This window comes from Palaemon carinicauda, chromosome 19 (genome assembly GCF_036898095.1).
Source record: "Palaemon carinicauda isolate YSFRI2023 chromosome 19, ASM3689809v2, whole genome shotgun sequence".
NCBI classification, from domain to species: Eukaryota; Metazoa; Arthropoda; class Malacostraca; order Decapoda; family Palaemonidae; genus Palaemon; species Palaemon carinicauda.
Genome location: NC_090743.1, coordinates 16,780,532 through 16,796,828, shown reverse-complemented (window position 1 = coordinate 16,796,828; position 16,297 = coordinate 16,780,532). Strand labels below are relative to the sequence as shown.

General features: G+C 46.5%; 1 protein-coding gene and 1 long non-coding RNA gene across 5 annotated transcripts in view; one reads left to right on the top strand and one right to left on the bottom strand.

Annotated features, from left to right (window-relative positions):
• LOC137658472 (uncharacterized) overlaps positions 1–7,724 on the top strand; it is a 40,098-nt gene extending 32,374 nt beyond the window's left edge. For 3 of the 4 annotated variants that reach the window (XM_068393214.1, XM_068393212.1, XM_068393213.1), the window contains exons 6-8: positions 6,207–6,317; positions 6,657–6,788; positions 7,152–7,724. In XM_068393214.1, coding sequence (XP_068249315.1) covers positions 6,207–6,317; positions 6,657–6,788; positions 7,152–7,278 — 370 coding nt within the window. In that variant the 3' untranslated portion in view covers positions 7,279–7,724. The remainder of the gene's footprint in view (positions 1–6,206; positions 6,318–6,656; positions 6,789–7,151) is intronic. The other variant, XM_068393216.1, reaches the window with a different exon arrangement.
• Positions 1–14,875, bottom strand: part of LOC137658475 (uncharacterized) — a 71,959-nt gene extending 57,084 nt beyond the window's left edge. Inside the window, exon 1 of the long non-coding RNA XR_011047335.1 lies at positions 14,585–14,875. This is a non-coding gene — a long non-coding RNA (uncharacterized lncRNA). The remainder of the gene's footprint in view (positions 1–14,584) is intronic.
• Between the last annotated feature and the right edge of the window lie 1,422 nt (positions 14,876–16,297).

Here is a 16,297-nt window from a genome sequence, read left to right as displayed (position 1 = left end):
GACGTGGAGGGAGTTCCCTTGGAGGCTCCGTAAGGAGTTGCAGAAGGTCCAGGAACCATTCTGAGTATGCCATAGCGGAGCTATGAGGGTCATTGACAGGTTGACCGATATTCTGGTCTTGTTGAGTACTCTCCTCATCAGACAGAACGGGGGAAAGGCGTACACATCGATGTTGTCCCACCGTTGTTGGAAGGCAACTTGCCAGAGAGCCTTGGGATCCGGGACTGGGGAGCAGTACAGGGGGAGCTTGTAGTTCAGCGCTGTAGCGAACAGGTCCACAGTCGGGGAACCCCACAAAGTAAGGACTTTGTTGGCTACTTGAGGATCCAAAGACCACTCAGTACTCACTATCTGTATTGCTCAGCTCAGACTGTCGGTGAGCACATTCCTTTTGCCTGGAATGAAGCGAGCTGCTAGTGTGATCGAGTGGACTTCGGACCATCTCAGTGTCTCTACTGCAAGATGGGATAGCTGTTCTGAAAAGGTATCTCCCTGCTTGTTGATATAAGCCACCACTGTGGTATTGGCGCTCATCACTACCACAGAGTGGCCCGCCAGGACTTGGTGGAACTTCTGAAGTGCCAGGAACACGGGCTTCATTTCTAGCAGGTTTATGTGAAGGTACTTTTCTGATTCTGACCACGGGCCTGAGGTCCTGTGGTTCAGAACGTGGGACCCCCACCCTTTCTTTGATGCATCCGAAAACAACATCAAGTCCCGGGGGGAGGATGAGAAGATCCACTCCCTTTCGTAGGTTCTCGTCTGCCACCCACCACTGGAGATTGTCTGTTCCGGTTGTCCCATAGGGATCAGGGTGTCCGGGGAATCGTGTCCTTGATTCCACCGCGACTAGAGTCGCCACTGGAGAGATCTCATTCTGAGGCGACTGTTGGGAATCAGACGGGCCAGGGAAGAGAGATAGCCGAGGAAACGTAACCACGTTTCGGTTGGAAGTTCTTCTCGTGTGAGGAAAGGTCTCGCGACCTTCCTCAGCCTTGCTATCCTGTCGTCTGATGGGAAGGCTTTGTGGAGATTGGTGTCTATGACCATGCCTAGGTATACCAGTCTTTGAGAGGGCTGCAGAGAGGACTTCTCGAGGTTTACAATGATCCCTAGATCTTGGCAAAGTTCGAGAAGCTTGTCTTGGTGGCGAAGAAGGGTTGCCTTCGAGTCTGCTAGGATCAGCCAGTTGTCCAGATAACGGAGGAGACGGATGCCGATCCTGTGAGCCCATGATGAAATCAGGGTGAACACCTTGGTGAACACTTGGGGTGCTGTGGAGAGACTGAAGCACAGCACCTTGAACTGGTAGATCTTGTCGTCTAGGCAAAATCTTAAGTACTTCCTTGAAGACGGGTGGAGTGGGATCTGGAAGTACGCGTCCTTCAGGTCCAGTGTGCGCATGAAGTCTTGTGGTCTCACTGTAAGCCTGACCATGTCTGCCGTCTCCATACTGAACGGAGTCTGTTTGACAAACCCGTTCAGTGTCGAGAGGTCGATGACTGGTCTCCAGCCTCCAGACGCCTTTCTCACAAGAAAGAGTTGACTGTAGAAGCCTGGGGACCCGTCCACAACCTCTTGGAGAGCGTTCTTCTTCAACATGGTCTGGACTTCTGCCCGGAGGGCCTGTCCCTTTACCGATCCCATAGTAAGGGAGCTCAATGACACTGGATTCGCTGTCAGGGGAGGTAGACATGAGATAAACGGGGTAGACATGAGATAAACGGGACGCGATAACCCTGACCGATTACTCACATCGTCCAGGTATCTGCCCCGAGTTGCAGCCACCTTATCGCGCAACTTTGTAGGCATCCCCCCACTGGTGGACATGCAGGGGACTGCCAATCCTAGCGTTTACGGCCTCGGTCGTTCACTTTAAGATTTTTACCTCCTCCCCTGGAGGACTTCTTGCCCCTTCTGCCCTTGGCAGGAAATTGCTTAGACACATTCTGCTTTGCTGCCGTTGTCTTCCTAGTGTCCTTAGCTGGACGGGGCTGCTGGAGGTTTGGAAGGCCTCGATGTCAGGGCCTTGTGGATGAGGGAATCCTGATTGGACTTCCTCCACCTCTCAGCGGCTAGCTCCACGTTATTTGGCTCAAACAAGTTCTTACCAAGAACGGAAGAGTGTCTGAGCCTGCTAACCTCAGAACTGGGGACCTTCTGGTGGAACCTCTCAGCCACTGCGTCCCGACGCTTGAGAATCATGTTGGCCCACAAGCTCGAGACTTGATGGGCCAGAAACTCGATGGTTCACGTGCCTGAGAGTAACAATGTCACCAGTCCCTTCCTGGTACTTTCTTTGGACAGGTCCTCAGAACGTACCAGGATGCCTTCTTTGGACAGGTCCTCAGAACGTACCAGGATGTCCAGAGATCCCAGCCAGATGTCCAGCCACGAAGTTTCCTGCATGGCACACTTCGTAACTTTCTCCTGGCTTAGGATCTCAGTTGCAGAATAGGACACTTGCCGGTTTGAGTGTGTCTCAAGAGGGATTCCCCCAGTGAGTTCTTCCACCGAATGGTGTACTGGAAGGCTCAAACAAGTCTCCTCTAGGATTTCAAAGTACCTCCTCTGATGTACTCGAGGAGGGAGGGAGGAGCTTGTTACTGGCACTGGATCTATTGGAGGCAAGCTCAGAGAGCTGGCCCTCGACCTTGTCTCTGGCTCTCTTCATCCCCTGAGACCAGGGCAAAGCTGCACTGGCCCTAGAGGGTTTCTGGGTGCCTTAGATTCGGTCCAGGACCGTATCTTTCCCTTCACGAGGAGGAATCTCTGGGTCTGGAATCCCATTGAGGTTCCTCATGAGGGTCAGGACTTGCCAGAACGCATGGTCTGACTCCTGGTGCTCTACTCCTGACGGACTGGCAGCGAAGTCTCCCGTCCCCAGAGGCTCTTCCTGGGGAGACTCCAAAGGTCTATCTGGTTCCTGTCGGGTCCTTGCGGAAGACTTGGGAACAGTCTTCGAGTCCTTCGGCTCCCTCCTAGGGGGATGCAGGACTCCAGCAATGAAGGATGTAAGGCCTTCGCCACCTCTATACGAGGAGACTTCTCAGGAAGCGACGGAGTTTCCCCCATTGGTGCGATGGGGGAACGGACCGGATCTTCCGGCTCTCCTGAGGATGGGTAATACTCATCCGCAGAGGAGGGAGAGAAAGTCTGAGGTGGGTTAGGAGCCTTACGTAAGGACTTGCAAGGAGACAGGATAGTCCTTGGAGAAGTTACCACGTCTGGGACTCCTCTCCTCTTCAGGGGGGAGGAAGTTGCCACTGATTTGTGACCCAAGTCAGAAAGCACAGGCTTCATTGCCTGCATAAGCACTCTGACAATGGTACCAAACCAGGCCTGCTGGCTGACAGTCGCGCTGTCAGATACTCCCTCTGGAGGGAAGGGGATCGTTCGATCCCTTGGAGGAGTCGACACATAAGGGTTTGCCTGTTGAGAATCTGCAATGAAGGAAGAAGAAAGGTCCTTAGACCTGTCCGGAAACTCCCCTCCTCCGGCGCGCACGCTGTTCTGCGCTTGCGGGGGAGGGGAGCGCGATGATGACCTAGCCGCCCGTGATGTAACTCGGGCGTGATCGCGTTGGCGATCGCTGCGCTAATCACGCTGGTGATCGCGTGAAAAGCCCTGTTCTGAATCGCGTGTAAATGAATCATGCGCAGCAGGATATTCGCGCACAAGCTTAGGCGTGGGCGTGCGAGGTTGAAGGCGTGGGCGTGCGAGGTTGAGGGCGTGGGCGTGCGAGGTTGAGGGCGTGGGCGTGCGAAGTTGAGGCCGCACGCGCGCGCGCGTAGGAGATGGTGAGGGCGTGTGGCGCACAGGAGCTATCTTATGAGGCGGGGTAGAAGGCTGGATGTGAGGGCGCGCAGTGGGCTGATGGGCTACTGTTGAGCGCGAGTGCGCTGTAGCATGCTGGCGCGTGCCTGTCACGACCGGGCATGGGCGTGATTGCGCAGCCTGGTGATAGCACGAGGGCGAGTCCGCGGGTTGGGGCGCAGACGAGAGGTGCGCAGATTGTGCAGTTGCCTCAGGCGATAGTGAGATAGCCGTGCGAGCATCATGTGCAGGTGTCTTAGGTAATCGTGAGATCGCCGGGCGTGCAGGAGATCGTGGGCGCACAGGTGTGCGCTGTTGCGATGCGCGCGCAGCAGGAACTGACCGTGTAAGTGTGCGCTGTTGGGTTGGGCGCGCAGCTAGAACCTCGCGCGCTACTGAAACATTGTGCGCAGTTAGCAGAGTCCAGGGGAACCCGTGAGCGCCCATGCGCTATCTTGGGAACCTCCTGGACTGCGCGCTGTGATGTAGAAGCGCGCTGGTGTGTTGGTGAGCGCGTTTGCGCTATAACAGGAACAACGCGAGGTTGGCGCGCATTACTCTTAGTAATATAAGTGTTGGGGGTCTAGAGACACCTGTGAGCACCTGTGCGTTAACTTAGGTGCCTCTTGGACCACGCGTTTATCAGGAACTGCCGGGCGCGTGTGCGCAGGTGGGCGCGGGAGCGCTATTTCAGGAACTGCTGATGGGCGCAGCGAAGGTTGTGGGTGCGCAGGGGAACCCTGGCGCGCAGGTGAGCGCTGTGGCGCTAAATCAGGATCAGCGGCAACAGCAGAAGGGTGTGCAGGTATAACCTGGTGCGCAGTTTTGCGCTCATTACCCTTTTGCCCCGAAGGGCCCGGTGCCTGCGCAATGACAGGTTTAGATGGCACGCAGCGCGCATCATCCTTAAAAGGAGATGGCAGGACAGCATGTCTGGAGGGTGACTGGATACAAAGTCCCGAAGGACGACCATTATCCGACGGGGATCGCGAACGATCCCTGGAGAGGTCTAAGGTGGTAGCTGGCAGTAACGGTGATCGGCGAGTTGTCTCCTCCGCAGAGGACTGCGAGGAAGACAAGCCGAAGAGGCACCCCCTAACTCCCTTGTGAGGAGAAGGACGGCCTCTACGGCGAAGGGGAGGACGAGCCTTCCGCCTTATACGCCCACGAGGGCCCGTTGGATCAGAACTCTGACCTTCGTAGGGCCTCCGCAGAGGAGTCTCTGTTAGTGAACTCCCCCGGGGGGGAGAATCACCGGCAGAAGAGACCGTAGGACTTGGTTCCTCCCTCGAAGGATGTTTGGAAGGAGAACCTAAGCCTTCAGCTACCTCAGCAACAACAGGCACAGGAGTTTGAGCAGAACCACTCGATGCCTCTGTTACAACAACGTACATGACCGACAGAGGATCTATCCCTGTTGTCGTCGGCGATTGTTTAACAGCTGCACCCAGTTTGATCATGTCAAACAGGGCTTCCCTGGAGTGCAAACCCTGAAGCCCCAAGAAAGCCAAAAGCTGTAATAAATCATTGTTATTAACAGACAAATCAATATTTAAATCCTCCTCCGGGGGAGGAGGGGCAGCTGCCTCGCTATGGGAGGCAACTACCTCTCCCGCACCCCGGGATCGGTCAACAGCAATACGGTCTACGCTACCACTCACCGGCCTCTCGGGACAGACCGCTCGAGTGGGAGCTTCGGAGGAGGAAAGGGCTACGGAAGAAGTCTTGGAATTTTCTCTCTTCAAAGAAGCCTCTGAAGGAGAAATATCCCTTTTAGCCTTCATCTTGCGGCGCTGGGCAAACCTCTCCCACTGGGAGGTAGACCACTCCCTACTACACTCAATACATACGTTAGTCCTATCACACTGAGGGCATAAGGAGTGAGGATCGGTGTCCAAGGCCGACATAAAGGTACCACAAGGGCGGCCGGCTTGTCCAGGGCACGTAGGCATGATGAAAGAGTAGAGGCCAACTTCAAACACACACTGAAAGAAAAAGCAAAACAAATTATGGCACTCAAAAACGGAGGAGAGCGCAGACAGGTCTGACGTCTCTCCGAGCCAAAAGCAAAGTGCAGCTCTCACTGTGTATGTGAGGGGGGAGGGGTAGCAAAGTAACCCCCCCCCGCTAACTAGCGGTGGGGTAGTAAACCCTCGTTAAAATTCTTATGGCTCGTCATTCAGCTACGCCGAAGTAATTACCCTCCATGTAAATAGTGTGGTTTGTATTTCAGTTACAGAACAAATATAATTGCTAGTGTTTGGAGCACAATGTTTGTCGAGTTTCCTACTTGTCTGCTCAAACTTGGAACTTTTCTTTTGTACTAGAATTTTCTTTTTGAGTAACTTCATGTACTTGCACAGATATTTATTTTCTGGATTCTATCACAGGTCATGTAAAGAAGAAAATCACATTCCCTTACGGTGCAATGAGGTTGAAAAGGATGTTGAGAAAGAAGCACGAAAGACACTTGAAAACAAAATGTCTGAGGCAATGATCAGGTAGGGATTTTGTTTGGGGTGTTTAATGTGTTTTACGTTATTTCTACACTTGGGAGAAAATAACAAGAAAAGTGAGCGATCATGCTTTTAATTTATATGATCTTAAATAGGTGTGAATTGGTTAAAAATGTGCTAGGAGGGAGGGGGGGGGATTTGATTAAAAGGACCTAGTAATTCTTAACATTACAGGGGCTTGGTTGTATTACCCCACCCCCCCAAAAAAAATATTCTGAGAACCGTGAAAGGGAGAACTAAGATTCAAGACATTGGCTGATTGTGTGAGACAATTCTAAAACCATCAACCATAATAAATTCTTTTTTTTTTCCTATGTTTTGCAGAGAATGCCCACAATGCAAGAAACGTTTTATTAAACAAGCTGGTTGCAACCAAGTTACATGCTCATGTGGTGCAAGTATCTGTTATTATTGTAGACATCTGTTAAACAGCAGTCATCATATGAGCTCAAGAATGTAAGCTACTTTAAATTTTTTTATTATTGAAATTTTCTGTTAACTGAAAAAAAAATGTTCTGCATAATCTGCTTTAAATATTCACAAGTACAGTACTGTATATACGTTTTGATTTAGGACAATGATATATTTATTCTATTCTGCATAATCTGCTTTAAATATTCACTGCTTTAAATATTCACAAGTACAGTACTGTATATACGTTTTGATTTAGGACAATGATATATTTATTCTAAATGTTTTAACTCCCTTTAGATAAATTACATTTACTGCACCTAGTTTTACTGAGTAAATTAAAGTGTCATTATATCTTGTTTTAAATTATGTAATTTAACACAGAATTCAAACTTTTTTATTCTGTAGCTGTCAACAAAACTCCAATGAAGACCTAATCCATCAAGAGGAAGTTCGACGTGCAGCTTATGAGGGAAAACAGGAAATGAACCCAAACATTAAACTTATTCATGATCCCACTAAAGGTGTATTATAATAGTTGAAAAGAAAATACAGTATAGTGTATTTTCTAAAAATGATGTACAATCTAAAACAATTTTATATGACTAAGAAATGTACATTACCCACTAAAATTCATAACTAGGTTGATGTGCTTTAACAGTCTACTGTGGATTAGATGCAAGATGTATATACCCTGCAGCAATTGGTCCTGTGAGACCATTCCGCTCTTGGTCCACCAGTGCACTTCAACCCAAGATCAAGCATTTGAGATTTATCTACATTACTCAATCCATAACATCCATAGAATTGGTGAAATTAGGTAAAAGAATAAAGCTTAAACATGCTAAGTATAGACAGATTCAATCCCTGCAATGGTATATGTGAGAGTATGGCCTCTTATGTTGATGCTATTCTGCTGTACCAAACCTGTTTATAAACTTTTGCCACCGGGATACTACAAGTCAGACAAACCAATTATACTAAAAATGTTATTTTGATAATAAAAAATTTTTTGAATATACTTACCCGGTGATTATAATAGCTGCAACTATGTTGCTCGACAGAAAACTCTAAGGTAAAATTCGCCAGCGATCGCTACACAGGTTGCGGGTGTGCCTAACAGCGCCATCTGTCGTCCAGATACCCAGTACTCAATGTAAACAAAGAACTCAATTTTCTCCTCGCTCCACTGCGTCTCTATTGGGGAGGAAGGGAGGGTCCTTTAATTTATAATCACCGGGTAAGTATATTAAAAAATTTATTTTATTATCAAAATAACATTTTTCAATATTTAACTTAGCCGGTGATTATAATAGCTGATTCACACCCAGGGGGGTGGGTAGAGACCAGCACTATATGTTTACATTATTATGAGCTAAGAATTTTTATTTCATTTTAGAAGTTATCAAAATAACAAAAACAAAACAAATAGGTACCTGGTAAGGAAGTCGACTTGAACAATTACTCTGCCTTTTTAAGTACGTCTTCCTTACGGAGCCTCGCGATCCTCTCAGGATGCTGATCGACCCCTAGGATCTGAAGTATCAAGGGTTGCAACCCATACAACAGGACCTCATCAAAACCTCTAATCTAGGCGCTTCTCAAGAAATGACTCTGACCACCCGCCAAATCAACCAGGATGCGAAAGGCTTCTTAGCATTCCGGACAACCCAAAAACAACAATAAAAACATTTCAAGAGAAAGATTAAAAAGGTTATGGAATTAGGGAATTGTAGTGGTTGAGCCCTCACCCACTACTGCACTCGCTGCTACGAATGGTCCCAGAGTGTAGCAGTCCTCGTAAAGAGACTGGACATCCTTAAGATAAAAAGACGCGAACACTGACTTGCTTCTCCAATATGTTGCGTCCATTATACTTCGCAGAGATCTATTTTGTTTAAAGGCCACGGAAGTTGCGACAGCTCTAACTTCGTCTGTCCTTACCTTCAGCAAAGCTTGGTCTTCCTCACTCAGATGGGAATGAGCTTCTCGTATTAACAGTCTGATAAAATAGGATAAAGCATTCTTTGACATAGGCAAAGATGGTTTCTTAACTGAACACCATAAAGCTTCAGACGGGCCTCGTAAAGGTTTAGTTTGTTTTAAATAGAACTTAAGAGCTCTTACAGGGCATAAGACTCTTTCTAGTTCATTTCCAACCATATTCGATAAGCTTGGAATATCGAACGATTTTGGCCAAGGTCGAGAAGGCAGCTCGTTTTTGGCTAGAAAACCAAGTTGTAGAGAACATGTAGCCGTTTCAGATGAGAATCCGATGTTCTTGCTGAAGGCATGAATCTCACTGACTCTTTTAGCTGTGGCTAAGCCTACCAGGAAAAGAGTCTTTAAGGTGAGATCTTTCAGGGAGGCTGATTGTAGCGGCTCGAACCTGTCTGACATAAGGAATCTTAGTACCACGTCTAAATTCCAACCAGGTGTAACCAAACGACGCTCCTTCGTGGTCTCAAAAGACTTAAGGAGATCCTGTAGATCTTTATTGTTGGAAAGATCTAAGCCTCTGTGACGGCAGACTGATGCCAACATGCTTCTGTAACCCTTGATAGTGGGAGCTGAAAGAGATCGTTCTTTCCTCAGATATAAGAGGAAGTCAGCTATTTGAGTTACAGAGGTACTGGTCGAGGATACGGATACTGACTTGCACCAGTTTCGGAAGATTTTCCACTTCGATTGGTAGACTCTAAGGGTGGATGTTCTCCTTGATCTAGCAATCGCTCTGGCTGCCTCCTTCGAAAAGCCTCTAGCTCTCGAGAGTCTTTCGATAGTCTGAAGGCAGTCAGACGAAGAGCGTGGAGGCCTTGGTGTACCTTCTTTACGTGTGGCTGACGTAGAAGGTCCACCCTTAGGGGAAGTGTTCTGGGAACGTCTACTAGCCATCGAAGTACCTCGGTGAACCATTCTCTCGCGGGCCAGAGGGGAGCAACTAGCGTCAACCTTGTCCCTTCGTGAGAGGCGAACTTCTGCAGTACCTTGTTGACAATCTTGAACGGAGGGAATGCATATAGCTCTAGATGTGACCAATCTAGGAGAAAGGCATCTATATGAACTGCTGCTGGGTCCGGGATTGGTGAGCAATAGATTGGGAGCCTCTTGGTCAACGAGGTTGCGAAGAGATCTATGGTTGGCTGGCCCCAGGTGGCCCAAAGTCTCTTGCATACATCCTTGTGGAGGGTCCATTCTGTTGGAATTATTTGTCCCTTCCGACTGAGACAATCTGCCATGTCATTCAAGTTGCCTTGGATGAACCTCGTTACTAGTGATATGTTTAGACCTTTTGACCAGGTGAGGAGGTCCCTTGCGATCTCGTACAACGTCAGAGAGTAGGTCCCTCCTTGCTTGGAGATGTACGCCAAAGCCGTGGTGTTGTCCGAGTTCACCTCCACCACTTTGCCTTGAAGGAGAGACCTGAAGCTTTTCAAGGCCAGATGTACTGCCAGTAGCTCCTTGCAGTTGATATGCATTGTCCCTTGACTCGAGTTCCATATTCCCGAGCATTCCCGACCGTCTAATGTCGCACCCCAGCCTACGTCCGATACGTCCGAGAAGAGAACGTGGTTGGGAGTCTGAACAGCCAGGGGAAGACCCTCTCTTAGGTTGATATTGTCCTTCCACCAAGTCAGACAAGACTTTATCTTTTCGGAAACCGGGATCGAGACCGCTTCTAGCGTCTTGTCCTTTTTCCAGTGAAAAGCTAGATGGTATTGAAGAGGACGGAGGTGTAGTCTTCCTAGTGACACAAATTGTTTCACGGATGACAGCGTCCCTACCAGACTCATCCACAGCCTGACTGAGCAGCGTTCCTTCTTCAGCATCTTCTGGATGGATAGCAGGGCTTGATCTATTCTGGAGGCTGATCGTCTTGTTGTTCAGCAACGTCCTCATCAGAGGGTTCCTCATCCGAAAACTGATGAGGAAACGGCAACGGAGTGGGCAACGTCTGGCTCGCTGAGTCCGGTCGCACTGGTGGATGCGTGACGGAGCCGGACGCAATATCATGGAACTGCTGCACAGTCTGTGAACTGTCAACAACCATGGGTGCGCGAGGAAGCACAGCGTCAACCCGAGACTGTCTAGACCGTCTGGGTTGTGCAGTCAACACCCTACCGGGTTGCTGAGGTTGACGCACTGCGTCAAAACAAGTCACCTCTGCTGGTTGTTGAACGTCCTGAACGTCAACAACCACCTCCGAGCGTCGCTTAACGTCAACGTGCGGCTGGCAACCCACACTGGGTCGCATCGGTGGAGGAACCACCTCAACTGGCAGACGCAAGTAGGTTACCTCAGCGTCAACAGGGCGCACAACCGACCGGTTGGAAGGTTGTTGGCCAGAAGGTTCTTCTCCGCATTCAAGTCCTCTATCAAGGACGCAAGCTTGGACTGCATGTCTTGCAGCAAAGCCCATTTAGGGTCTACGGGAGCAGGTGTGGCAACAGACGGGGTTAGCGACTGAGGCGGTACCGTTTACCATCCCTGAAAGCCTTGTTATGCGTGACATAATTGTACAGCAAAACTTCAAAGGCTCGAAAACAGCTGTGAAGTTGACCTGTAAACAAATTGGAGCGTCTCCTGGCCAGGCGCCAGGGAGAGTCTACGAAATTGAGAAGTCTATCTGGGCAGAGGCATGAACTCCCAAGCCGAGAACTTCTCTCGTGTCATATCAGACTCTCGCTCTATAAACCAGTTTAAAAGAAGGGAAAGCAAAGGCTGTATCCCCCAAACTCCTCCTGGTGAAAAACCAGTCGCCTAGCCAACCAGTCGCCTAGCCAACGTAACGCTCTCTAGGAGAGCGAGAGAGCACTAGCTTAAAAACAACGGCTTCGAAGTAGCTAGGCCTAGTGTATGCTCTGACGTTTAGGCGAACGAGGAGCAGCAGTTACAAAAAAATCCGGACAAAGATCCTTAAAAAAAAATCATGATTTAATTAAAGTCCATAGGAGGCTAAGCAGCTTTAGGCTCCTCTCCATCTGACAGAGTCCTCAAGGGAATATCAGTAGGAGGGAGAACAGCAACTTCCTCATCTACAGAAACCTTGTCCGATAAAAGCTGAGTCTCAAGCAAGGGAGAGACCTACCGTGGTGGCAATGCTTTACAAGCAGAGTCCACACTCACTGGTGCATTAGTAACGGACCAGAACGCAACGTCATGTAACTGCTTGACAGTCTGTGAACTGTCAACAACTGAACTGTCAACCACAACAGGTGCGTGAGGACGCACAGCGTCCACTCGAGACTGCTTTGACTGCCTAGACTGAGCAGTCAAAACAACTCTAGAATGCGGAGGTTGACGCACAGCGTCAAAACAAGTCAACTCCGATTGTTAGTGAACGTCTTGAACGTCAACAGGAGCATCAGCAAGTGGCCTAACGTCCAAATGCGGCTGAAAAACCACACGAGACCGCATCGAGTGTGGTTCTAAACAACCTGACTGACGTGACTAAGCTACGCCAACGTCAACAGTAAGCACAAAGGAACGTTAGGTTGGCTGAAAGCCAGGATATCGATGAGATAAACGGCTAGACTCAACGGACTAATCGGTAGAATAGTCTTCCATAAGGGAGGCAAGCATATACTGCATGTCTTGCCATACAACCCATTAAGGATCAACGGAAATGGTTGTGGTAAGAGACGAGGGTAGCGTCTGTGACCGCAACACTTTGCCTACAAAAAAAGACTCTCTGAGTCTGTGTTACGCTTTTATTAGGCGGCGAGCAGTTATCCGATGACTGCATAGGGTCAGAGCTGTCCTAATGGTTGTAACCAGGACGCTGGACCTGTCCTGAAAGGACTGACTTTCGCTTAAGGGCTTCGAAACCTTGTGACAGGTTTCTTATGCGAAAAGCCTTCGGATGACGAGGAGAAACAACGTCTCTCGTCTTATGGTAGGGGAGATCTTGGTAAGATACACCCGATACCATAGAGGGAAAACGTCTGTTCGTTGGTCAAGGCCTCTCGAACCCATAAGTCGTTTGACATTACTTCTCCCCTGGGCTTGGGAGCATGTAAGAGGTCCCGGACTAGGTGAACGACAGGCACGAACAGACGAACCCTCGGACGCAACACTGTAACACTTTGTGCCTCGGACGCAACACTGTAACACTTTGCGCATATCACTTTATCACTTCGATTTTCTGTTTTGCACTTATTTCTACCTGAAACACGCAATTCTACCCTTCATTAAAAGTTAGTAATTGCGAAATCAGTCGTATAATGCAAGCTCATTAATACCAGCAAAAAACAGAAAACATATTTTAAGATAAAAAAAAAATCAGTGGCTGGGAAAGAGACTATAGACTAGTTCATATAACTACGTTTTCAATCTCTCACCGCACATAGCCTGGGGACGAGAATACAAACCTAAAAACGTTTTATCCTTCCTCCCCGTAGGGACGCGAGTAACACGAGAACAACGTTACCCGCTTGAACGGAACGTTTTCTCTTCTCTCTCTCCCTCCGTCTCTATCTCTCTCTCTCTTTCTCTCTTGATTTCGCGCCTAAGAGAAGAGCCCAATTATATTTCGTCAAAAAAACATGTTATTTGACTAAAGGAAAAAACTGAAGGGTTTTTCAAATAAAAAGTTCCTTTAAATTAGAATTTAAAACATTTAAGCTAAGAAAGAATGAACAAAACGTCAGAATCGATTTACTCTTACTGCAAAGTGAAACCGTGATACACTCTCTCTCTATCGTAACGATAGAGCGCATGTTGAACGTCCTGAACGTCAACAACTGCGTAGCATAAAAAAACTAAACGTTAGTTCATCTTTGAAAACAGTACGAAGACTATCAAAGAAATTCTTTCATAAAATATTACATTTAAAAAGTTTTAAATCCTTAGCTCTTAAAAGCTAATTACGATATAAAGGGCTCAACGTTGATTAACTTCGGTTTAAAATTTATTTTTATATGTTTATAATAAATGGAAAGTTAATCGAAGAGGCCTAATAAAGGCGGAGAGATATAAAATATATAGAGGAAAATCTATAACGTGATAAGATATTTACTAAAAGCCTAAACACACTTCCGTCTAAGGGAAGGGTCGGCCATTTAAAAGTGAAAGAAAGTCCATACTCTCTTTGTCACCATAATTAAAACTATCCAAAACGAGTTCAAGATTTAAGATGAAGATAAAACACCTGCATAGCGAAAGCTCAAAACTAGAATAAAGTACTTCACCAATTAGTTGTGAAAAAACTCCAGTTTAGCAACAGCGAATAAGAGCGTCTTGTCGATAGCTCGACAGAGAGAAAATTAAGTTCTTTGTTTACATTGAGTACTGGGTATCTGGACGACAGATGGCGCTGTTAGGCACACCCGCAACCTGTGTAGCGATCGCTGGCGAATTTTACCTTAGAGTTTTCTGTCGAGCAACAGAGTTGCAGCTATTATAATCACCGGCTAAGTTAAATATTGAAAAACTAATGGATGGATGTATGCATTTGTGAATTTCAACACTATAGCCTGATACTGGACCATTCAGCATCAATAAGGCAAAAGAAAGCCTGAATGGAAGTAGAGTGGCAGGATATAAACAATGCACGGCTAGGCATAAAAGAAAGCTGCTAAAACCCCTATACAGGTAGTAATGTCTACCGTACATTGTGTGAGGTGCACTGACAGCATGACCTATGGGGGTAAAAACACTGCGAATTTCTTGTGTTTATGGTTACAAAATGTGTCAAAAGATGAGTGATAGGAAGAACATAAACAATGTACAGTAATATTTTCAATAAAGCACTGAATGCAGGAAGAAGGATAGAAAACTTAATGGCAAAACAAAGGTTTTTAGAATCAATACAATGCTAATAATGATAAGGGTTAATTTACCTTGAGCCTTTTCCAGTGGAGAAACTTAAATATTGGGGAGTTAACATCCTTGCCCATTGATAGGAACCTGAGGTTTCAGGTTGCATCTGTGGATTAAAGATAAAGCCTCAGCCTTAGTAATGAATTCATGAATAAATATTTAAGGCTTAATTAGTTTCTAATACATTACAGTTTTTATTCTTCGAAGCCTTATTGAACCCATTTAAATGTTTTCTTAAAACTGGCTACTGTAATGAATGTAAACATTTGTGCTTGTAATTTCTTCCACTCTAACAAAAGAAAATAAATCATTCCAAGGTTTTCTAGGTATTTGATAGTTTATACCAAAAGATTTTGGGTATCTGTTTACAAGAGCACGCTCTCCATTTACTCCAAAATTATACATTCCTGCTGCTCTCTTCTTCTTGTACAGTAATCAGGAGGTTCTTTAAATGATGGGAGAGCAAAAAATAGCAAGATATGTTGCGCAAGGGTGGGAGGGGTTAGTGGAGGACGTACTAAACGACCTGGAACCGACATCGTCAACATAGTCAATCAACGAGAAATTTGCGACGTCAGCGGACATTTGATATACAGTATACTAAAAATGTATACTAAATTAAAAATGGAGCAATTACTCAAAAGTATCACTATTTGTGAATTGTATATTTTATTTGGTAAATACTTGACAATAAATCTTATTTTTTTAAAGCAACTTTTTTTTTTCTTAGAATGACTATTTTTTTGCAGCGTATGACTGTTTTCATTGGTGGGAAATTGTCAGGCATCCTTAGGCAGCGGTCAATAGATGGTGATAGTGTAGGAAAACTAGTCATTCTCAAAATAATTTCTTTAAAAAAATACTAAAAAGATTTATCATCAAATATTTACCAAATATAAATATAATGTACATTTCACAAATAGTGACACTTTTCAGTAAGTACTCCATCTTTAATTTCGTATTTATTTTGAATATATACCAAGTGTATGCTGATGTCCCGAGCTTCTCTATGGTTGACTATGTTGACGAAGTCGGTTCTAGGTCGTTTAGTATCTCCTCCAACAACTCCTCCCCCTCCGCCCCCTTGTGCAAAATATCTTGCTACTTTTTGCTTTCCCAGCATTTAAAGAACCTCCTAATTACTGTACAAAATGAGGAGAGCTGTAGGACTGCAATATTTTGGAGTAAATGGAGACAATTTTTATTTTTCCTAGCATGCATACAAACCTGGAGCTATTTACAGGAGTATTACTTTTCAGTGAAGCAGGAACACTAGCAAAGATAATTTTAGTAAGGGCCTACCCTGCACACTCATACCAGTTGGCTGGGTAACCAGTTATGCCTTCTGGCAGGACTTCTTGGGCAACAGGGTGGCGGGCCAATTTGTATAAATAGCTCCAGGTTTGTATGCTAAGAAAAAAAAAATTATCTCTACAATTATTATTTGTTTCGGCGCAAATACAAACCTTTCGCTATTTATAGGGGCAACTTACTCTTTGGAGGGAGGAAGCCCTACCAACTGGCCTTGGCTATGTCACGGGGTTCTCTCTATTTCAATCCGAGATCGAAGTAGTAGGAACCCTACTTTCGCTAAAATCAAATGTCGATATAAAAGTAATGCACTGATAGCGGCCTACAGAAGCATGCGAGAGAGACTAGAGGCTTGTCTTATGTAGGAACTCGAGTAAAAGCCTAGAGTTCTAAGACTTACCCAATACCCTCCAACAAAGTAT